Raw genomic sequence first — 24,436 nt, forward strand, 5'->3', positions numbered from 1 at the left:
CCATAGCTGGTCGGCAAAACAGCGAAAACGTCCTTCTTGAAAAGGAATGAGCGGAGAGCCTCTTCCTGCTCATGTTTCAATGAAAACTCCAAGTCTAATTCTTCTAAAACTGATTCCAAAGCGGAGTCAAACGCGCGCTGTTCACTAGCCGTAGCCATCTTTCCTGCTGCGCTTTCTCCAGCGTCGCGCAGCTTTGTCGTCACTCCTGCAAAAGCCCGCCCAAAGAATCCAAACAAAAACCTTGCGTTGTGATTGGCGGGCACAATTTGATGCCCGGGGTGTTTTTGTTTATATGGTGCGAGGCTAGACCACTCGCTAGGCAAAAATATTTTTGGCCGCTAGGCGGGTGGGTCTAGTTTACTAGGCTAGTGATAAATGACAAATTTTAAAAAAATGCAAAAACGGAAAACGGTTGCATGTTATGAGTGTTGTCGTTGCGTAGCTTGTCCACCAGAGGGCACTCTGGTGTAATGTCACAACAATCAGCTGACCCAAGCAGAGTTGCGATGGCATTATTTTAAATAAAGTCAATTTTGAATTAATTTGTAAATTAATGGCATATAAGTTTTTTAGTTATAACTGAAATAATTTTCGTACAATTCCGATAAATAAACAAACAAAGAATGCTGAAGTCTTTCAGAGTTATATTAGCATTTCATATATGCTAGATTTGAGTGATGAAGATGGATTAAATTTAACACACAACCAATAAATGTGCACATTTCCAGATGAATAGTAATGAATATAGACCTAATAATTAAAGTAATTCTACAGTATACATACATCGTTCAAAATGTTTTTTTCTTATTTTTAGTATTAATCACTTGTTTCAAATCATAAAGCTATACTTCAGTCAGTTATATCCCAGACAAATGATTCCCCAATTCTGTAGGAAAAGCATTTCTATCAGACTTGTACATGTTCATCAGAGCACAGTAAATGTTTTAGAGATGTCGTATTAGACAGAAAGTCCTTTACAAGCCTCCAGGTGCTGAGAGAAGAGAGCGGCGGATTCCCTGGCTGTGTCCAGCTGCTTCTCACACCAGCGGACCAGAAAGTCTCGCAACACAGCCACACGAGCTTTATGGTACCATTCGATCTAAAACAAAATGAGATCGAAGAATCATTTCGATAAATATATAGAGGATATTACATGGTGGTGCAAAGATTTGAAGTTTATATTCTAGTGATGAATGTATATATCACGAGTGAGCAAAGCAAACAAGTGAAAATATTTTTCAACATGAGAAGATAAACTTAAATATCTTCACGCCACCGTGTAACGTGCTTTATTTCACAGATGCGGTCGGAAATGTACATACAGTGACATGAATGTCATGGCAATATTCGGGCTTTCAGTAATTTCTTTGAACTGTTCTTTTTCTGTGGCAGAATGATTGTACAGCATACAGCTTTAATAATAAATAAAAAACACTAGAATTTGGTGCACAAGTTTTCATTTTCTTTGGGTTTTCTGAAATAAGCACAGGGACAAAATTATACATACAGGGTCAAAACTTTACATACGCTCACTTAGATTATTAATTCAGAGGTGCTGAAACTTCCAAAATGTCTCTTATCTTGCCACGGCCGAGGTCTCTTAACTTCCTGTTGTTGATCATGATTGACTACAGCTGGTAGCTTCTCTGTGCCTTCATAAAAAGGGCTTGTTTACAGCACTCACTGGATTGACCAACACACAGTAAAATGGTAAAGTCCAAGGAGCTTAGTGCAGATCTGGGAAAGAGGATCGCAGATATACACAACTCCGGAACATCTCTTGGAGCCATTTCTAAACAACTGCAAGTTCCAAGATCAGTTCAAACAATTGTATCCAAGTTATTGTGAAGTGTAGTCACTTTGCCAAGCCACTTTGCTTGAAGAAAACGCAAACTGTCACCCTCAGCAGAAAAGAAATTTGTTTGGATGGTCAGGAACAACCTGGGAACCACCATGGCACAGCCCTGCCATGAACTGGAAGCTGATGGATCACTGTCTACAGTTCAGACCACCATGGACTAAGAGGCTGCTGTCCAAGAAATAACCACCTGCTCCAAAATTGACACCTTCAAGCTTAACTAAGGTTTGAAGCTGGCCACGTGGACAAAAAAAAAGCCTTCTGGAGGAAAGCTGTATGGTCCGATGAGACAAAGATTGAGTTGTTTGGCCACAATGACCACCATGTACAGAGGGACATTGTACCAGCTGGTGGTGGTGGTAGGCTCATCATGCTCTGGGGCTGTTTTACTGCCAGTGGAACTGGTTCATTGCACAAAGTGGATGGAATAATGAAGAAGGAAGACTACTTCAAAATTCTTTAGCATAAACCATCAGAATCTTGAACACGAATTGGGAGTTACAAAGGGACAGTGAACCCAAACACGCATCAGAGCTGGTTGTGGAGGATATAGCAGGCGAACATTAAGCTTAAAACAAGTCCTGACTTCAACCCTATTGAAAATATATGGACCATACTTATAAGTCGAGTCCATGCCAAGAATAAAAGCAACAAATTTAATTGAACTCTATCAATTCTACCATGAAGAGTCGTGAAATATCCAACCAGAATTCTGACAGAAACTTGTTCATGGTAAACAAAAATGTTTGGTCAAGGTGAATCTTCCGAAGAGACATTTTACCCAAATATTAGGTGTGTTGTATGTATATTTTTGACCCTGTATGTATAATTTTGACCCTGTGTTGATTTCAGAAAACTCAAAGAAAATTTAAACTTGTTCACCAAATTCTAGTGGGTTTTTTTTTTTTTTATTAAAGATGTATGCTGTACAATCATTCTGCCACAGAAAAAGATCAGTTCAAAGAAATGACTGAAAGCCCAAATATTGCCATGACATTCATATCCAAGATGACATTCATGTCACTGTATGTAAACTTCTAACCACAACTGTATATGGACACATCCACAAAAATATATATATACAAGTTAATCTAAAGAATTTTAATTTTGAACTGGTTCAACATTTTGACAACGTGCATCTAGTCAGAGGGAAAACACTGGGAGTGATGTCATCAGAGTGAAATATCAGGAATTATTATACATACAGGACACTTTTTCGATGGAATAAAAATGTGTTCTATTCCCTTCTAGCGATTTTCATTCATTTGGTTTGATAGCATGCAATATTGTTCGCATATCGCTTATCCTATATGTATTACGTCACTCTACCTAACGGAGAATGAGCGTTGAATATGGTTTACGATATTGTATGGTTGTCAAGACAACATGACGTCACACATCGGAGCTGATGTGATACATATTACATGTAAAACTTCCAAGCTAGCAAGTGACTGACAATTTGTAAGCAAACATGGCCGCCAGGTTTGATTCGTTAAATACGGAAGATTTTGAGAGAATTTTGAAAGAGAAAGATGCGTTGAACACCCGAAAGGAATGTGTATGTATAATAATAATAATAATAATATTGGCTGGGATTTTTCATGGTATATCAGATATATTTCATTCAGCTACTCATCTTTGACTCCTTCAGTAATCATGCTAGCTGAATGGAATGTATCTGATTGACCACTCAACGCCAGCCAATATTATTTAAAATATGTCACTCAGATCCGTGATGTATTTTGTATGAAAAATGTGAGTTTTCCAACACGACAAGATAAACTTCATATCTTCAAGCCAACATGTGATTTTCTTTTTATTATATCGACACATTCACAAACAAAAAGTCCCCAAATTTACCAAACAATTCATGGATTTCCTCATGAGTGACATATAGAGATTTGTGTCACGGTTTTGGTTCTCCATGTCCCAGATGAAGCTCGGATGAAGAATACGAGTGGTGTATTTCCCCAGGGCTGCCAACTTTTCGAAATTCCTTGGAGTGAGATTTTTTTTTTTTTTGGGGGGGGGGGGGGGGTCGACGGCAAAATTTTTCCACACACCATGCGGTAAGTGGGAATTTTGTGTTCAGTTTGATATTCACTTGTCCCCCTGCATTCTGGTGTTTTGTTTGTGGGTCGTCCAGCTGGAGATGGGCAATGGGGGGGGGGGGGGGGTTTGATATTTTGGATTTAGTAGATGTTCCTGCATTCTGGTGGATTTTTGGAGTGGCCTGCTGTGCCATACCTACATTCTTACACACCCTGACTTGCCAGGCCTTCAGCTTGTGGCCAACAAAAGCACCAAGTTTTGGCTTAAAAGCCCCCACACTAGAAAACTACAGATGACTGCCAATGTTCCTGTAGCCCTATAGACCTGTGTTTCAGATTTAAAGGCAAGTTCAAGTTTGAAAATATTTCATCAGCTAAGCCTAAACACCTTCTGAATTGAAACTAAATGTTAAGTTTTTAATAACTGTTGCAAAAAATAAGATTGTCCCTCACTGACTATTCATTATGCATTTAAGGGCTTTCCCCACCACTGGGTTCAGCAGAAGATTGGCATGGGGAAAAATATCAACAGCAAAAGAACAAATAAAATGCTTAAACAGTAAGCAAAATGTGCATGTGCTACAAGAAACATTAACATGATTAAGTTTGAACAGTATTGAAACACAAAAAGCTGAACCTTGGCCATAGGTGGGAATGTGCACACAAAGTTGGACTTAAAAATTTTGGTCATACTTAAATAAGCTATATTAATATATTTCTTATTAATTTATTTCTTATCTATGTTTCTTATTAGTAATAGAGCATTCGTCAGGGCCTGTTATCTGACAAATATTCTCTACCTGTCTTGCCCTCCTTGAAACCCTGTCTCCTCAGTATATTGTTCTCTGTCTTTTTTTTTTAATTATTCGCAAGTTCAAGTTCTTTGATATTACAGGTGACCATGCTTTATTTACTTTAACTGAGCAATTACATACATCATAAATAATTAAAAATAAATACCCTGTAAATAAACAATAGGCATGGTGGCTAATGGCTCTTCTTGCATTTGTAATATTATCTCTTACTTGCTTTATTTTACAACATTTCCAGTATGGCTTCAAATAAAGTCATAAAGTATGATAACATACAGTAAACAAACTAAAAATGCACCTTAATAAACGTGTGCTAAGGAGGTGCTCTCCCGTGCTGCTTGTTGGGGAAGATAGAGGCTGTGGCACGGCAGTAGGCCTATAATGATTTAGCATGCCTAGTACACAGCTCTCGATATGGCATTAAATATTCTCACAACACTTATAGGCTAAAGCGATTAAGAAACTTTATATAAGTTCATAATTACGCCAGTAACGTGCATATGTACAAACCTGTCTGAGACACCCGTCTTCAACTCGGATACCTTCTTCTCTCTCCTCTTCCTCTAAACTGACAGTAGGCAATTATCCAACTTCTGGCGAGTGCAGCATCATTAGATGCGCCACCTACCATAGGGGAGTGTGTACAGAAGGGAACACCTCTCTGCCTGTTTAGCCGTGCGTAAGGCGTAATTGATCAATCGGAAGTGGTTGGCGCGACGCAATGGGTAGCCTAGATTAGATAGATAAACTAGATTTTTTTTCTAGCGTGAGAAATTGGAGGTATGGCGTGTGAGCGTGTGAAGACAATCAAATGCGTGTGTCTCACGCTCATTGCGTGAGAGTTGGCCGCCCAGATTTCCCAGTAAAACACTCATTTCTGTATAATAGAAATCACTACATAACTGCTCACACTTACCCCAGATTGACTTAGAATAAGAGTCGAAGGGCAGAGGTTGAACTCCTGATGTTGAAAGTATAAGTTTATGTAGCGCATCATATTTGCGACCTTGTCAAAAACATCAGGACATCGCTGACCAAATTGGCGTAACAGATATTCGAGTCAGTTTAGCGTCTTTATATTCTCTTGCTATGTTTAACCAAGAGGTAAGATGGAGAGTTACGGACAGTATATGCGTATATTTTCATTATCGTATAAAAACCGTCCTACAGACAGTCTGATTGTGTCTCGGTCTGATGTGTGTAGTGCAGCAGGTGGTGGGATTATGAACAAGTAGCTTGCACTGTAGTTAGAGCACTGGGACATGCATTTGTTTTAAACATAGCGATATAAAGTCAATAAGGAGGAAGGTTGACATTCTCTTTCTGATTTGTTGAATTTAGTTGTTTGTTGGGAAACTGAATGAAAACAAAAAGCCCAGAAACTTATTGAAATTCTTGTCTGTAATCGTGATTAATATGATATAAAAGTAAAGAAAGGGATGATTTTATCTGATTTGCTTTAATTTATGTGCTCATAGAACAATTCAGTGAAGAATAAAACGCAAAACAAAAGATCTAGATGGCAAAATTAATTCCTTACCTCTTCCTTCGCCACTGACGAGATGAGATTAAACTCTTTCTGCGTCATTTTTTGAATTCCGTCCATCTATAATATCACACAGAAAACATTAACATACCCTGTTTTTATGTGTCTAAACGTATAACTCCTCTTAGACGACTGGTTTCAATTCTATAATTTGGTGTTTAGGGGGGGAAAAACCACTTGTTTGTTGACATACAGTACTGTGCAAAAGTCTTTGGCCCCCTTTTTCTTTTCCATACAAACTTTGTTATAGATTTCTATTTTATGACTTCTACATTATCGAGTCAAAACATTACAAAAACATTTTAGAGTTCCAAATGTTCGCTTTTTTCCAGCACAATATTAAATTTGTTTGTATCTGAGAGGTATATTCCATAAGAGAGCACTTTTCAGATTAACCCATTGACGCCTGAAACGCCTGCAAAAAAACGTCTGCAAATGCCTAAGCCAGTTTTTAGAAAAGGTCCCCATCTGCCTGAGGGTTTTCTGAAATAAAAATAATTAATTGAAAACGCCTATGAAAAATTCAATATCTCAGCCTCTGAAGCACATAAAGACATGAAATAAGTTGCATTTAAAAGATAAAATTCTCTGCTTTTATTGCATCATGCTCATTCAGCATTAACACTAACACATTTTTATAAAAAAAAAAAATCTGGCATGCGTCTTGAAAATAATGACAAATCAACAATGCTGTGTTATGCAACAACCAGCATTTGGGGCAATGTTGCGTTATGCAACAACCGGCGCTAGGGGCAATGTTGCGCGACGCAGCATCCGGCGTCAATGGGTTAAAAAAGAAAACATAATGAAGGCTACTGGTGCAAATGTTTTGGTGCAAAATGAAGAAGCGAGTGCGACAGTCAAAGTGTCCAGAAGAACTGTGGCTGGTTCTGTAAGATGCTCAGTAAAACCTACAGCTCATTTCCACATAAAAGTGCACTCACTGGACCTGAGACTACTATTTTTATTTTATTTTTTAAAGTAAAGGGAAGTCTCATCTCATCTCATTATCTCTAGCTGCTTTATCCTGCTCTACAGGGTCGCAGGCAAGCTGGAGCCTATCCCAGCTGACTACGGGTGAAAGGTGGGGTACACCCTGGACAAGTCGCCAGGTCATCACAGGGCTGACACATAGACACAGACAACCATTCACACTCACATTCACACCTACGGTCAATTTAGAGTCACCAGTTAACCTAACCTGCATGTCTTTGGACTGTGGGGGAAACCGGAGCACCCGGAGGAAACCCACGCGGACACGGGGAGAACATGCAAACTCCGCACAGAAAGGCCCTCGCCGGTCACGGGGCTCGAACCCGGACCTTCTTGCTGTGAGGCGACAGCGCTAACCACTACACCACCGTGCCGCCCCCTAAAGGGAAGTCTCACACCAAATATTGACTTTGTTTCATTTATGATGGCTTACTGATTACTGTTTATAGTATTTTTTTAATGTTGAAACATTTCGTTTCATTATTTTTAAGCCATTTTTGGTCAACAGCATTTCTTTACACGTGCCTAAGACTTTTGCACAGCACTGTATTTTGAATACATTTACATTTTGTGACGTAGAAAAATGGGCTCAAATATTTAGCTAAGTTAGCTAGCTACCTGTAACAGCACAACCTGAGGCATTTTTATTCATTTTATACCACAGCAGTTTGCCAACAACTGCTATATTTTATTTATTAAAGAACACCAAATAATGTTTTATTAGTTTATAATTTTATTTGTTTGCAGCTATAAACTGTCGCTCTCTCGCCAGGCTCTCTCTCTCAAAGTTAATACACTACCGTTCAAAAGTTTGGGGTCACCCAGACAATTTTGTGTTTTCCATGAAAAGTCACACTTTTATTTACCACCATAAGTTGTAAAACGAATAGAAAATATAGTCAAGACATTTTTCTGGCCATTTAAACTGTTTTCAGCTGTGCTAACATGATTGTACAAGGGTTTTCTAATCATCCATTAGCCTTCTGAGGCAATGAGCAAACACATTGTACCATTAGAACACTGGAGTGAGAGTTGCTGGAAATGGGCCTCTATACACCTATGGAGATATTGCACCAAAAACCAGACATTTGCAGCTAGAATAGTCATTTACCACATTAGCAATGTATAGAGTGGATTTCTGATTAGTTTAAAGTGATCTTCATTGAAAAGAACAGTGCTTTTCTTTCAAAAATAAGGACATTTCAAAGTGACCCCAAACTTTTGAACGGTAGTGTAAGACAAAAAATCCAGTTTGTCATGTTACCAATAAAACCAGTAATGTAAATTCAGATTTTCAGATAAGCTGAACAAATTTCAACCCATCATGTAAGACAGGGCTTTTCAAAGTGTGGGGCGCGCCTCCCCTGGGGGGCGCCAGAGTTCTTCAGGGGGGGCGCAATGTGAGGAAACATAAACCAGAATAAGTTACTATTGCAGACATTTAGCGAACTTCAGCTAGCCTTTGCCAGAGACAAAATGGATCGATTTTTAGTACCTAAAGCTACAGTGAGTGAGGAGACAGAGTCTGGGCCAAGCAAAAAAACAGACCCTCCAGGATTTTGCGATGTTGCGATTTGCAACTTCAATGCAAATTCAACCAATCCCCGCGAATTCAGGGCGGTGTTGCAATTATATCCAATCACCGCAACCTTCCCGCAAATTTGACCAATCGTTGGCGTCGTCTTGAGGTGACGTCGACAAACTACCTTCCGCCTTAAGGCCAATTTATGCTGACAACCCAGTCCTCGCAGATGGCGTTGCAGATGGCGTCTGCGACGCCCCCCCCCTTCGCAGACGCTCTGCGCGCACCTCCCAAAAATTGTGACCACCGCAGACAGCCTCTCAGACAGCGTCGCAGACAAGAGGGCTCTGATTGGTCCACTCTACATCCGCTGTACACGCACTTCCGCTTCCCTACTTTCCTGGTTTGGTTTGTTTTCACGACCGCCATTTTTAAAAACACGAGCGAAGATGGAGCAGCACGAAGAGCGGTTGATCGAGGAAGTGAGGAAGTACGTACATCTATACGACTCCAGTTCTAGTCATTATAAGTAACCGGAGGATAAACACTCCACTAACCACACCCACCAACTACTCCTAGCGATTTCGCGACTTCGCGCCCCCTTGCGTTGTGGCGGTGAATAACATCGCGTGCCTATTTCTCCCCGCTCAACGATAAATTACAACTGTCTGCGAAAAGCTATCTGCGAAAGCCTTGTCGCAAGAGCATGCAGAGGCCTTCACTTCCGTGTATACGTTCAAGAGAAACAGCATGTGCGCAGTGTTGCCAGATTGGGCGGTTTTAAGTGCATTTTGGCGGGTTTTGAACATATTTTGGACTGGAAAACGTCAGCACTATCTGGCAACATTGCATGATGTGCGAGTCAGTGTTTATATAGGCTTAAATTCTGTTACTGAAAGTGTGTTATGTTTACAGTGAAGGACTGTGTGCACTTTACATTATTTTTTACTTAATACGAGAAATTAATGGATGCCAACATTTTTGCCAAAATGGTATTTTATTTTCCATTGTTTAGGCAGCTTCAGCATCATACTGTGAGATTCTGTTCAAATTGTTTTTTTTCTTCTATGAAGCCTGAGCCATTTATTTTATTAGTTTATAATTATTGTTTAATTTAGTCTTCAGGAGAGACTGCCTGCACACAGTACTAGTATTAATAGTTTTTTTTTTCTTACATGAAAGCTGAGGCATTTATATTATATTTTAAGGTAACTTCATGTTGTGCTGTGAGGTTCTCTGCACTTTAACTTTTGAACCAACAGGTGCATTTGGAGAAGTAAAGCCTATTTTTCTGCATTTTTGTAGTCCTGGTAATCTTTTATATTGGTAAAGTTGTTTATAGGACCATTTCTCAGTGCCTTTGTTTTTTTTAATCAATAGTTTTTCGGTAATAACTGAATATTTAACATATCACTCAATTTTAATCACAAAAAGAGAAAATCGCAACAATTTCTCGCAACTTTCACTTCCTCCCGCAATGTAATCGCAACAAAAACCTAAAAAACACTGCAACTTTCATCACAATTTTTTGGAAAAACCCCGCAACATCAGACATTTTAGCCCGCAACAATCACAAAAAAGGCCCGCGGAATCCTGGGGGGACTGAAAAAAGAAGGAAGTATGACCACGATTATTTAAAGTTTGGATTTTCATGGACTGGATCTGAAGATGCTCCACTGCCACAGTGTGTTGTCTGCCAAGAGGTGCTAGCTAACGATGCTATGAGATGTTTAAAATGTGTAAAACAAGATGTTTTAAAAAGAAAAAGCACAGATGTTTAAAATGTGTAAAAAAAAAAATAAAACTGTGTACAACAACCATTTTTTTTTTAAATACGAATGGAACATTAAGTATAGCAACAACAAAAATTGTGGGGGGGGCGCTGTTGTTTATTTGCTCTCTGGGGGGGGGGCTGACTCTCCCACACTTTGAAAACCCCTGATGTAAGACATGCAAATTAGCAAAGAATCAAGTTGCATGACAATGTGCTACTTTGTTCAGCTATTATGTAATGTTTGCAATGCACAATTTTGGTAAAATTATCTTTTAACATGTTTACCGGATGTTAATTCAAAATTTAAGACCTTGTGTTCACCTGAAACAAACATGAGCTAGTTCACTCGCAGTTAGCGAGCCTGCTAGCTGTTTCGGATTCCAGGAGGTCATGTGGGAGTTTTCAGATTTCCATATTATGCATATACATCCAGGCATTTATAACGTGTACAGATGTTTCTAGATTGTACGGTTTGTTATACTCACAACTGCTTTCTTATTGGGTTTGGCTTTTTCCACGTTCTTCATGATGATTTCCAGTTCCACTAGTTTACAGGTTCTTCTGAACAACATCTCCTGCGAAAACAAGAGGGAAAAAAAAATTAGCAAACCATTTAATTCTCACACGCTGCCAAATCGCACACCTCTAACACAAAATCTCTCAGAATTTCAAATCTAACACTCTTGAAATGGTATTACATGAACGGTTAGTCGATAACACTGAGAGCACAGTGCTGTTGAATTCTCCATTCTGATTGGTCGACAAGTGTTCATTCATTTTCTATAACAGATTTATATTAAAAGTGATGGTTTCTATAGTAACAGATCATTGACGTATAGTGGACGCACAACATAAAACATATAAATGACAGTTATTCCATGAAACTAAGTCGTACATGAGCTGATAGCCGAGGAGGTGCGTAGCACAGAGTTGTCTATAAGCCATGTATGACGAGATTGAGTGGAATAACTGTTTTATTCAATCCACATTCACTGGATTTTGAGAAACAGAGCATTTTTATTTTTTGCAAATTCGATAAATAAAAACTTTATATAAAACATCTGACAAAATCATTTCTGCCTAGAATGTAAACAAACCAGCAAAATGACAGGAGCAATTTGTGAAAAATATAATTATAATAATTCTTGAAAAATAAAAAAAGATAGGTTCTTACCATCAAATACTTTTATTCCATATTTTGCTGCTTTTTTTGTATTTTGGGGAGGATTATTTTCAAGTAGAATTTTTATTTCATCCTCAGTTGGTTCAGCAACACGCTCTGCTGTTTTGTTTTTCTCTACTGACGGTATATGAGCTGATAGCCTTGTAGTAGAGTAGCCAATCAGAGCACGCGACTGCTCATATCCAGTGAATGTGGACAAAATATGTATTATATTTGTTGATGGACACACACTCTTTTTGCCTCCTGGTAGCGAGACTCGAGATCCAAACCCAACCCCAAGGTGTACACGTCATTCTCAGACATTTTGTCAAGATTTCCCTGGAAACAAAATAAATTAAAAATATACATATATAAATACAGTTATGGTCAGAAGTTTACATACAGTGACATGAACGTCATCTTGGATATGAATGTCATGGCAATATTTGAGCTTTCAGTAATTTCTTTGAACTGTTCTTTTTCTGTGGCAGAATGATTGTACAGCAGACATCTTTAATAAAAAAAAAAAAAACCACGAGAATTTGGTGCACAAGTTAATTTTCTTTGGGTTTCCTGAAATCAACACAGGGTTAAAATTATACATACAGGGTCAAAACTTTACATGCACTCACTTAGATTATTAATTCAGAAGTGCTGAAACTTCCAAAATGTCTCTTATCTTGCCAAGGCCGAGGTCTATTAACTTCCTGTTATTGATCATGATTGACTACAGCTGGTAGCTTCTCTGTACCTTCATAAAAAGGGTTTGTTTACAGCATTCATTGGACTCACCAACACACAGTAAAATGGGAAGGTCCAAGGAGCTCAGTGCAGATCTGAGAAAGAGGATCGCAGATATACACAACTCCAGAATGTCTCTTGGAGCCATTTCTAAACAACTGCAAATTCCAGGATCAGTTCAAACAATTGTATCCAAGTTATTGTGAAGTGTAGTCACTTTGCTTCAAGAAAACCTAAACTGTCACCCTTAGCTGAAAGGAAATTGGTTTGGATGGTCAGGAACAACCTGGGAACCACCATGGGACAGCCCTGCCATGAACTGGAAGCTGATGGATTACTGTCTACAGTTCAGATCACCATGGACTAAGAGGCTGCTATTCAAGAAATAACCCCCTGCTCCAAAACTGACACCTTCAAGCTTAACTAAAGTTTGAATCTGACCACACGGACAAAGAAAAAAAAGCCTTCTGGAGGATAGCTGTGTGGTCAGATGAGACAAAGATTGAGTTGTTTGGCCACAATGACCACCATGTACAGAGGGACTGTTAGGTTTGCTGGGAATCAAACCCGGGTTGTTGGTGTGGTAATCCAGCAAACCCCCACTAGGCCACCAGGGGAATGACTCAAGTGCAGAGGAGTGGGACGAAAGTAGAGTACAAAAAAAAAAAAAAAAAAAAAAAAGTTTATTGCCAACGCTCAGAGAAGTCCAAAAAAAAAAAAAAATCCACAAAAGTAAAATCCAAACTTACAGGAGATACAAGGAAAAACAAAAACATCCAAAAGTTCAAAGTCCAGGAATCCAAAATGAGAAAAGAAGAGGCAAAAATCCCAACGCTCAGAAGATACAAAATGGCAAATGAACAGTCCCAAAAAGTCCCAAGAAAGCAAAATCCCAAAAACACAAACACACAGGCAAAGGTACATGGAACAGAGGTGACTAGCCATAAACAGAACAAAGACTCAGTAGCTAGAGACCAAACTGAGGAAGTATAAATACCCAAGGTAATTAAGAAACTAGGCGGGGCAGAAAATAAAGAACAGATGGGGCAAAAAGGCACATGAAAACAAAGGAGCACATGGCTGTCAAAAACAAACACAAAACACAGAAACCATAGCGGCCTCTAGCTGTCAAAATAAACATAACAAGACAAGGGTAAAGTAGCGGCCTCTAGAGGCCCAGATAGTCCCAAGTCCTGACAGGGACATTGTGCCAGCTGGTGGTGGTGGTAGGCTCATCATGCTCTGGGGCTGTTTTACTGCCAGTGGAACTGGTTCATTGCACAAAGTGGATGGAATAATGAAGAAGGAGGATGACCTCAGAATTCTTTAGCATAAACCATCAGAATATTGATCATGACTTGGGAGTTACAACAGGACAATGAACCCAAACACGCATCAGAGCTGGTTGTGGAGGATAAAGCAGGCTAATATTAAGCTTAAAACAAGTCCTGACTTCAACCCTGTTGAAAATATATGGACCATACTTATAAGTCGAGTCCATGCCAAGAATAAAAACAACAAATTTAATTGAACTCTACCAATTCTACCATGAAGAGTCATAAAATATCCAACCAGAATTCTGCCAGAAGCTTGTTCATGGTAAACAAAAAATGTTTGGTCAAGGTGAATCTTCCGAAGAGACATTTTACCCAAACATTAGGTGTGTTGTATGTATATTTTTGACCCTGTATGTTTCATTTTGGGGCGGCACGGTGGTGTAGTGGTTAGCGCTGTCGCCTCACAGCAAGAAGGTCCTGGGTTCGAGCCCCGGGGCCGGCGAGGGCCTTTCTGTGTGGAGTTTGCATGTTCTCCCCGTGCCCGCGTGGGTTTCCTCCGGGTGCTCCGGTTTCCCCCACAGTCCAAAGACATGCAGGTTAGGTTAACTGGTGACTCTAAATTGACCGTAGGTGTGAATGGTTGTCTATGTGTCAGCCCTGTGATGACCTGGCGACTTGTCCAGGGTGTACCCCGCATTTCGCCCGTAGTCAGCTGGGATAGGCTCCAGCTTGCCTGCGACCCTGTAGAAGGATAAAGCGGCTAGAGATAATGAGATGAGAGATGTTTCATTTTGACCCTGTGTTGATTTCAGAAAAACCAAATAAAATTAAAACTTGTGCACCAAATTCTAGTGGGTTTTTTTTTTTTAATTAAAGATGTATGCTGTACAATCATTCTGCCACAGAAAAAGAACAGTTCAAAGAAATGACTGAAAGCCCAAATATTGCCATGACGTTCATATCCAAGATGACATTCATGTTGCTGGATGTAAACTTCTGACCACAACTGTATATAAAATACAATCCAGCACAATAATTTGTGAATGATGATTTTTCCAGTTCCATTGACTTTGTCCTTACTTTCACTGCATCCATTATATCTGACAGCTTGAGAGAAATCCTGAGGCAGTTAAAAAAGAGAGAGATAGAGAGTTTAATATAGAGTGACATGCAAACAAACAAAGAATAAACTCGTTCACTGGAACTGCATGATTTTATGGGACAGGTTTTGGAGACACTAACATTGTTTTATAATGCATTATCAACACGACATGGCAACAACACATTTTAATTTTAAAGCTCCGCTGTGACCAAGAAAAATATCATCAGCAGCACTTTTCTTTAAAAAAATAAAAATAAAAAATCGTCCACATTCCACCAAACTCCCATAGTATTTAGGACTGAACCCATAAATCAGCTTGGAGATACAGTGGCATGCAAAAGTTTGGGCACCCTTACTGAAAATGTCTGTTACTGTGAATAGTTAAGTGAGCAGAAGATGAACTGATCACCAAAAGGCATAAAGGTAAAGACGACACATTTCTTTTCAGCGTTTTATGCAAGATTTTTGTATTATTGTTGTTTTGTACACCTGGAGAGTGAAAAAAGAAAAGGAACACCATGCGAAAGTTTGGGCACCCCAATACATTTGAGTTCTCAGGTAACTTTTACCAAGCTTCCAGACCTTAATTAGCTTATTGAGCTGTGGCTTGTTCAAATTCTTCGCTAGGAAAGGTCAGATGATGCAGATTTCAAAGCTGTATAAATTCTCCGACTTCTCAAATTTGTCCGTCGCATTCTGAATAATAAAATAATTGATGCTCACAAAGCAGGAGAAGGCTACAAGAACATAGCAAAGTGTTTTCAGGTAGCTGTTTCCTCAGATTATAATGTTATTAAGAAATGGCAGTTAACAGAAACAGTGGAGATCAAGGTGAGGTCTGGAAGATGAAGAAAACTTTCTGAAAGAACTGCTCATTTGATTGCTAGAAAGGCAAATAAAAACCCCTGTTTGACTGCAAAAGACCTTCAGAAAGATTGAGCAGACCCTGGAGTGGTGGTGCACTGTTCTACTATGCAGCAACACCTGAACAAATATGACCTTCATGGGAGAATCATCAGAAGAAAACCTTTCCTGCGTCCTAGCCACAAAATTCAGCATCTGAAGTTTGCAAATGAACATCTAAATAAGCCTGATGCATTTTGGAAACAAGTCCTGTGGACTGATGAAATCAAAATAGAACTTTTTGGCCACAATGTGCAAAGGTATGTTTGGAGAAAAAATGGTGCCAAATTCCAGGAAAAGAACACCTCTCTGACTCTGAAGCATGGGTGTGGATCGATCATGCTTTGGGGTTGTGTTGCAGCCAGTGGCACAGGGCACATTTTATTGGTCGAGGGAAGCATGGATTGGAATAAATACCAGTAAACTCTGGAAGCAAACATCACACCATCTGTAAAAAAGTTGAAGTTAAAAAGAGGACGGGTCCTATAATAAGACGATGATCCAAAACACACCTCAAAATCTACAATGGAATACCTCAAGAGGCCCAAGCTGAAGGTTTTGCCCTGGCCCTCACAGTCCCCTGACCTAAACATCATTGAAAATCTGTGGATAGATCTCAAAAGAGCAGTGCATTCAAGACAGCCCAAGAAACTTGTAGAACTGGAAGCCTTTTGCAAGGATGAATGTGTGAAAATCCCCCAGGTAAGAACTGAAAGATTATTAGCTGGCAACAAAAAGCGCTTACAAGCTGTGATACTTGCCAAAGGGGGTGTTACTAAGTACTGACCACGTCAGGTGCCCATACCTTTCCTTCAGGTCCTTTTCATTTTTTGGCATTTTACGCCTGTAAATGATGGAAATAAAAATGTAATCTTGCAGAAAACATTAAAGAAATGTGTCATCTTTACCCTTACGCGTTTTGGTGATCAGTTCATCTTCTGCTCACTTAACTATTCACAGTAACAGACATTTTCAGCAAGGGTGCCCAAACTTTTGCATGCCACTGTATTATCAGCCAATATGATCTACCTGCTGATAAATCAGTATCAGCATTTATAACAGCTGATACACCAATCAGCCATAACATAATGATCACTGACAGGTGAAAAAGTGAATAACATCGGTTATCTCATTACAGTGGCACCTGTCAAGGGGTGGGATATATTCGGCAGCAAGAGAACAGTCAGTTGTCGAAGTTGATGTGTTGGAAGCAGGAAAAATGGGCAAGCGTAAGGATCTGAGTGACTTTGACAAAGGCCAAATTGTGATGGCGAGTTGACTGGGTCTGAACATCTCCAAAATGGCACATCTTGTGGGGTGTTCCCAGTATGCAGTGGTTAGTACCGAACAAAAGTGGTCCAAGGATCCGAAGGACAACCGTTGAACCGGAGACAGGGCCATGGGTGTCGAAGGCTCATTGATTCGCACAGGGCACGAAGGCTAGCACATATGGTCCAATGGAAAAGAACAGAAGAGCTACTGGAGCACAAACTGCTGAAAATGTTAATGCTGACATCTTTCTGTTTTAGCCAGAATTAATGTTTTCAGTAGTGAGACAATCAACATTATTCACTTCACTGGTTAGTAGTCATAATGTTACGGCTGATTGGTGTAAATGACATTTTAAAAGGAACAGAGAGATGGAAGATGGATCCTTTAACCATGTTATGAGTGTTGTCATTGCATAGTTTGCCCACCAGAGGGGGCACTGCGACTCATCTGTTGGCAACGTGTTTATCACAACAATCAGCTGATCCAAGCAGAGTCGAGCTGAGTAGCAACAGCAAAGGCGTGTCAAACAGATGTCAGCGATTTTAAATAAAGTCAGTTTCAGTTTGTAGAGCTCGTATAGGAATAAATGAATAAATTAAAGTATCCTAAAGTACAACCCTGATTCCAAAAAAGTTGGGACAAAGTACAAATTGTAAATAAAAACGGAATGCAATAATTTACAAATCTCAAAACCTGATATTGTTTTCACAATAGAACATAGACAACATATCAAATGTCGAAAGGGAGACATTTTGAAATTTCATGCCAAATATTGGCTCATTTGAAATTTCATGACAGCAACACATCTCAAAAAAGTTGGGACGGGGCAATAAGAGGCTGGAAAAGTTAAAGGTACAAAAAAGGAACAGCTGGAGGACCAAATTGCAACTCATTAGGTTAATTGGCAATAGGTCATTAACATGACTGGGTATAAAAAGAGCATCTTGGAGTGGCAGCGGCTCTCAGAAGTAAAGATGGGAAGAGGATCACCAATCCCCCTAATTCTGCACCGACAAATAGTGGAGCAATATCAGAAAGGAGTTCGACAGTGTAAAATTGCAAAGAGTTTGAACATATCATCATCTACAGTGCATAATATCATCAAAAGATTCAGAGAATCTGGAAGAATCTCTGTGCGTAAGGGTCAAGGCCGGAAAACCATACTGGGTGCCCGTGATCTTCGGGCCCTTAGATGGCACTGCATCACATACAGGCATGCTTCTGTATTGGAAATCACAAAATGGGCTCAGGAATATTTCCAGAGAACATCATCTGTGAACACAATTCACCGTACCATCCGCCGTTGCCAGCTAAAACTCTATAGTTCAAAGAAGAAGCCGTATCGAAACATGATCCAGAAGTGCAGACGTCTTCTCTGGGCCAAGGTTCATTTAAAATGGACTGTGGCAAAGTGGAAAACTGTTCTGTGGTCAGACGAATCAAAATTTGAAGTTCTTTATGGAAATCAGGGACGCCGTGTCATTCGGACTAAAGAGGAGAAGGACGACCCGAGTTGTTATCAGCGCTCAGTTCAGAAGCCTGCATCTCTGATGGTATGGGGTTGCATTAGTGCGTGTGGCATGGGCAGCTTACACATCTGGAAAGACACCATCAATGCTGAAAGGTATATCCAGGTTCTAGAGCAACATATGCTCCCATCCAGACGACGTCTCTTTCAGGGAAGACCTTGCATTTTCCAACATGACAATGCCAAACCACATACTGCATCAATTACAGCATCATGGCTGCGTAGAAGAAGGGTCCGGGTACTGAACTGGCCAGCCTGCAGTCCAGATCTTTCACCCATAGAAAACATTTGGCGCATCATAAAACGGAAGATACGACAAAAAAGACCTAAGACAGTTGAGCAACTAGAATCCTACATTAGACAAGAATGGGTTAACATTCCTATCCCTAAACTTGAGCAACTTGTCTCCTCAGTCCCCAGACGTTTACAGACTGTTGTAAAGAGAAAAGGGGATGTCTCACAGTGGTAAACATGGCCTTGTCCCAACTTTTTTGAGATGTGTTGTTGTCATGAAATTTAAAATCACCTAATTTTTCTCTTTAAATGATACATTTTCTCAGTTTAAACATTTGATATGTCATCTATGTTCTATTCTGAATAAAATATGGAATTTTGAAACTTCCACATCATTGCATTCCATTTTTATTTACAATTTGTACTTTGTCCCAACTTTTTTGGAATCGGGGTTGTATTTCATGGTTATATTAAAATTCTCTATATGCTACATATGAGTGATGAAGATGGATCAGATGCATTAAGTACGCTATACCTTGAAACCACATAACTAATAAATGTGCGTTTACAGATGAATAGTTATATATACCATATACACACACACACACACACACTCTCACCGGCCACAAGTTCCCACTTTAAGAGGAACTTGTTCTTGATTGTAAGACCCCTGTTCTTGGCTGCAGGAGTGGAACCCAATGTGTTCTTCTGTTTTCTGTTGCATGCTGAGATACTTTCCTGCTCACCACGGTTGTAAAGAGTGATTATATGAGTTACTATATCCTTCCTGGCAAAAAAGCTTGAACCAATCTGGCCATTTTCCTCTGACCTCTCTTATCAACACGGCATTTGTTTCCACCCACAGAATTGTCGCTCACTCACTCAATGTTTTTTGTTTTTCGCGCCATTCTGTGTAAACTCTAGAGACTTGTGTGTGAAAACCCCAGGAGATCAGCAGCTTCTGAAATATTAATTTAAAAAAAACAACAACAGTCCATCTGGCTCAAACCAACACCCATGCCACAGTGAAAGAAAGTCACACTTTGAGATCACAATTTTTCCCATTCTGATGTTTGAACACTGTGAACATTAACCGAAGCTCTTGATTTGTATCTGCATGATCTGTGCATTGTGCTGCTCTCGAGGGATCAGCTGATTCAAGAACTGCATCAAACAGAACAGCAGGTGGATGGATGGGTGTTCCTAATAAAGTGGCCAGTGAGTGTGTAGTTCAAAATGTTTGTTTTTTTTCATATATATATTTAGGCCTGCTTGACTATATTTGTACTATTCATAATATTTCATGACATTTCACTCTGAAAGAAACATGTTGTAGTCTTTTTTTTTTTAGTTAAGGAATGGGACTTTCTTGTTTTTTATTGGTATCAGTGCCAGAAATCCCGTATCACTTGAACCCTAAGCTCCAGATTTCTGAAATAAGAGTCTTGCATTAAGTGTGTGACTTTTCCATGATGTAAATAATATTAATTTATCTCTTTTAATTAAATATCAGCAACATGAAGACAAACGAAAGGCAAAATAAGTTATTCTGTGCATGCTTTACGTAAGACGTCATTTCTGGAATATGGCACTGATCGGTGTGTCTTAATGAAAGTCACGGTGAAAACGCACACTTACTTGGAGAAGGCCACAGAAGACGGATCGTCCTGATTAACACAGAGATGTAACGCAGTGGAGAAATGGCCACATGCCAAAGCAAGCCCTGCAAAAAACACACACACACACACACACACATGCTTATTTCCTCTGAAATGTCATCATATGTGTAGTGTTGCAGAAAGTGAGAGGAAGTTAGAGTCTTACTCTGCTTTGTCAGCACAACGTTGACGAATTTCTATTGGAAATCACATGACATTAAAATTTTGAGAATTTGGGGGGAAAAAAAGACTCAGGAATGATAGAGCAATCAGTGGGAAGAAACGAAAGGCCGAACCTCTGTGGTTGCTTTAAACAGGGCAGATGTGTGTATGTTGCTTTCTCTCTCATTGTGAAAGAATTCATCCACATCCTGAAGACACACACTGGGTTAATAAAATAACCAAGGCTCAGGACACATTAATAAAATGAATAAAAATGTAATAATGTCTTTGTTTAAATAACAAAATACACACCTTGTGACCTTCCTTCCTCATTTCCTCCATGGCCTGACTGAGGCGGGTGAAGATGCCTTTTTTGCTGCACTGTTTACTGACCAACTGCGAGACGTCAACCAAAACACAGCAAGGACACAAGAAAGAAAAATAAATCACACATTCATGTTATTTCATAGATGCACAACTGCATTGTGCGTGTGTGTGCTGTCGGAATCAATGCAAATGCAAGAAGAAAATGCAAAAGAACTTCAATTGAGATTGTTTAAGACCTAAAAATAAAATTAAAAATGAAAGACAGCATGGCTGACCCACCCAGAGAACACGGACACTTACCCTGTCTTGATCTCCTTTTCACGGATGGCCGTGGAATTATCGAGATTCTAACATGCGAATTTTAGACAACACAGCGAATGTTTTTCTCCTGTGCCTCTCAGGAGCCTTTTTTGATTTTATTGAATATGTTTATGCCCAAAACATGAATTTTAACCATATCAGACATTTTTCTGTGGCTGAATCTCCAAAGGACTTCTATTGGACATAGTGTACTAATTAGGGTCGACATTACAGCGTCTTGGAAAAGTATTCATCCCCCTTGGTATTTGTCCTGTTTTGTCGCATTACAAGCTGGAATTAAAATGGATTTTTGGAAGGTTAGCACCATGATGCAAATTGATATTTTATTGTAACACAAACAATAATTAAGATGAAAAAAACAACAACCCAGAAATCTGGAGTGTGCATAGGTGAAACCCCGAAATAAGAGCTGGTCCAACCAATTCACTTCATAAGTCACATAATTAGTTGATTAAGATCCACCTGTGTGCAATCAAAGTGTCACATGATCTGTCACATGATGTCTGTATAAATCAACCTGTTCTGGAAGGACCCTGACTCTGCAACACTACTAAGCTTGCAACATGAAAACCAAGGAGCCTCCAAACAGGTCAGAGACAAAGTTGTGGAGAAGTATAGATCAGGGTTGGGTTATAAAAAATATCCCAAACTTTGAATATCCCACAGAGCTCCATTAAATCCGTTATAGCAAAATGGAAAGAATATGGCACCACTACAAACCTGACAAGAGAAGGCCCCGCCCACCAAAACTCACAGACCGGGCAAGGAGGGCATTAATCAGAGATGCAACAAAGACACCAAAGATAACACTGAAGGAGCTGCAAAGATCCACAGCGGAGATGGGAGTATCTGTCCATAGGACCACTTTAAACTGTACACTCCACAGAGTGGGGCTTTCTAGAAGAGTGGCCAGAAAAAAAGCCATTGCTTAAGAAAACATGTTTGAAGTTTGCCCAACAGCATGTGGAAGACTCCCCAAACACATGGAAGAAGATTCTCTGGTCAGATGAGACTAAAATTTATCTTTTTGGCCATCATGGGAAGTGACATGTGTGGTGCAAACCCAACACCCTGAGAACACCATTCCTACCATGAAGCATGGTGGTGGCAGCATCATGCTGTGGGGCTGTTTTTCATCTGCAGGGACAGGAAAGCTGGTCAGGACTGAAGGAAAGATGGATGGCACTAAATACAGGGCAATTCTGGAGAAAAACCTGTTTGAGTCGGCCAGAGGTTTGAGACTGGGACGAAGGTTCACTTTCCAGCAGGACAATGACCCTAAACATACTGCTAAAGCTACACTGGAGTGGCTTAAAGGGAAATATTTATATGTCTTGGAATGGCCTAATCAAAGCCAAGACCTCAATCCAATTGAGAATCTGTGGCATAACTTGAAGATTGCTGTACACCAACGTAACCCATCTAACTTGAAAGAGTTGGAGCAGTTTTGCCTTGAGGAATGGGCAAAAGTCCCAGTGGCTAGATGTGCTAAGCTAATAGAGACATACCTCAAAAGACTTGCAGATGTAATTGCAGCAAAAGGTGGCTCTACAAAGTATTGACTTTGGGGTGTGAATACTTATGCACACTCCAGATTTCTGTTTTTGTTTTTTTTTCATCTTAATTATTGTTTGTGTCACAATAAAACAACAATTTTCACCTTTAAAGTTGTAGGCATTGTTGTGTATACTAATGCACAAGTTAGAGCCTTTTATTATGAAGCCCTCAGGAGTAATGTGTGTGCGCATGCGTGGTGTAAGTGTGAGTGGCAGAGTTCAGTAAAAAAAAGTTTATTGTGCACCATCTCTCATGTTCCCACATCTCTTTCAATACACAATATTGGCGATGAGGATGGCAGAGTTTGGACTACCCCCACCTGCACACTTCTTGGCTGTTCCTGGAGATCCTCCAATCCCGTGGGCAAACTGGCTGGAGAGTTTCAAAGTTTATCTGATTGCCTTAGACTATGATGATATTGACGATAAGAGAAAGATGGCTCTCCTGCAGCACTGTCTTGGTGTAGAGGGCCAGCGCATCTTTCGCACACTTGGCACTCAACGAACATATGCTGAAGCTGTCGCATCATTGACAAAACATTTCACTGGCCACCAAAGGATATTACTCCGACGCTACCAACTTCGGAAGCAGCTACAGTGCCCTGGTGAGTCGGTGCGAACCTACATAACGAACCTAAAGGACATGGCACGCTCATATGAGTACGGAATTCTGCAGGAGCAAATGATTAGAGATCAGTTCATTGAAGGGACATTGTGTGAGAAAATGAGGGAAAAACTGTTGCTAGAAGCAGATGATTTGACATTAAATAGAACAGTGGAGATAGCGATGCAAGTGGAGACAGCCATGGAATGCACTACGCAGGTGCATGCGCCAATGTTGACACGGCTGCGTGGCAAACCCAGCCTGCTTATCACACGCACTATGACACCGACTCTGCCAGCCCATGCCAGTCCGACCTCCCGGTTCAATTTATACAGAGGCAGAACAGGCGAGCCTCAGATTGTTGTGGAAACTGTGGTTCTAAATCGCATAATTCCAAAGCGCAGCACTGCCCTGCCAGAGGGCAAACATGCCGAAATTGCCTGAAACAAAACCGCTTTGCTAAAGTGTGCCGTTCTGCCCCTGCCACTCTGCACCAACCCGTGAGTTCCTCTCCAGCCCAGCACACCTACACAGAGATCAGAATTGTATCAGCAGGTCAGGTAGCTTTCAAAACATGTACTGTTCAACTGGCTGATGTTACTTTGCCACTGTTAATGGACACTGGTGCAGCTGCATCACTGTTAAATGCAACCACCTATTACAAGTTTTTCTTTCACTTGCCTCTAGACAATCCTGCCACAGCTCTGTGTGGTTATGACTGTTCTAAGATTGAGATCCTGGGTGTGGTCCACATTCCTGTGCACTACGGCTCCAAGTGCCTGCCTTCATTCCCGTTTCACATGGCTAGGCGAGGGGCCAATCTTTTGGGCCTAGACCTATTCACTGCTCTTGGGTTCACACTCGGAGATGATGCTGGCTCAGACATACACCACATCGCCTCCTCCTGGCAGCACAAATGGCTGGCTTTGTTCGATGGCCTGGGCTGCCTGATGGCCTTCACCCACAGGCCGCTGACTACACCTGACGTGTCACCTGTCATCCAGCCGCTGTGCAGGATACCGCTTTCCCTGAG

The 24,436-nt window shown here is 40.2% G+C and overlaps 1 protein-coding gene across 2 annotated transcripts in view; it reads right to left on the minus strand.

The window, feature by feature from the left end:
- Positions 1–697: 697 nt before the first annotated feature.
- si:dkey-28n18.9 (sorting nexin-6) overlaps positions 698–24,436 on the minus strand; it is a 50,353-nt gene continuing 26,614 nt past the window's right edge. For both annotated transcript variants that reach the window (XM_060918399.1, XM_060918400.1), the window contains 9 exons: positions 20,908–20,991; positions 20,730–20,804; positions 20,600–20,630; positions 20,414–20,498; positions 14,817–14,856; positions 11,971–12,057; positions 11,042–11,131; positions 6,262–6,327; positions 698–1,099 (listed from right to left, as the gene is read on the minus strand). In XM_060918399.1, coding sequence (XP_060774382.1) covers positions 959–1,099; positions 6,262–6,327; positions 11,042–11,131; positions 11,971–12,057; positions 14,817–14,856; positions 20,414–20,498; positions 20,600–20,630; positions 20,730–20,804; positions 20,908–20,991 — 699 coding nt within the window. In that variant the 3' untranslated portion in view covers positions 698–958. The remainder of the gene's footprint in view (positions 1,100–6,261; positions 6,328–11,041; positions 11,132–11,970; positions 12,058–14,816; positions 14,857–20,413; positions 20,499–20,599; positions 20,631–20,729; positions 20,805–20,907; positions 20,992–24,436) is intronic.

Source organism: Neoarius graeffei, chromosome 4 (assembly GCF_027579695.1).
Source record: "Neoarius graeffei isolate fNeoGra1 chromosome 4, fNeoGra1.pri, whole genome shotgun sequence".
Classification (NCBI taxonomy): domain Eukaryota; kingdom Metazoa; phylum Chordata; class Actinopteri; order Siluriformes; family Ariidae; genus Neoarius; species Neoarius graeffei.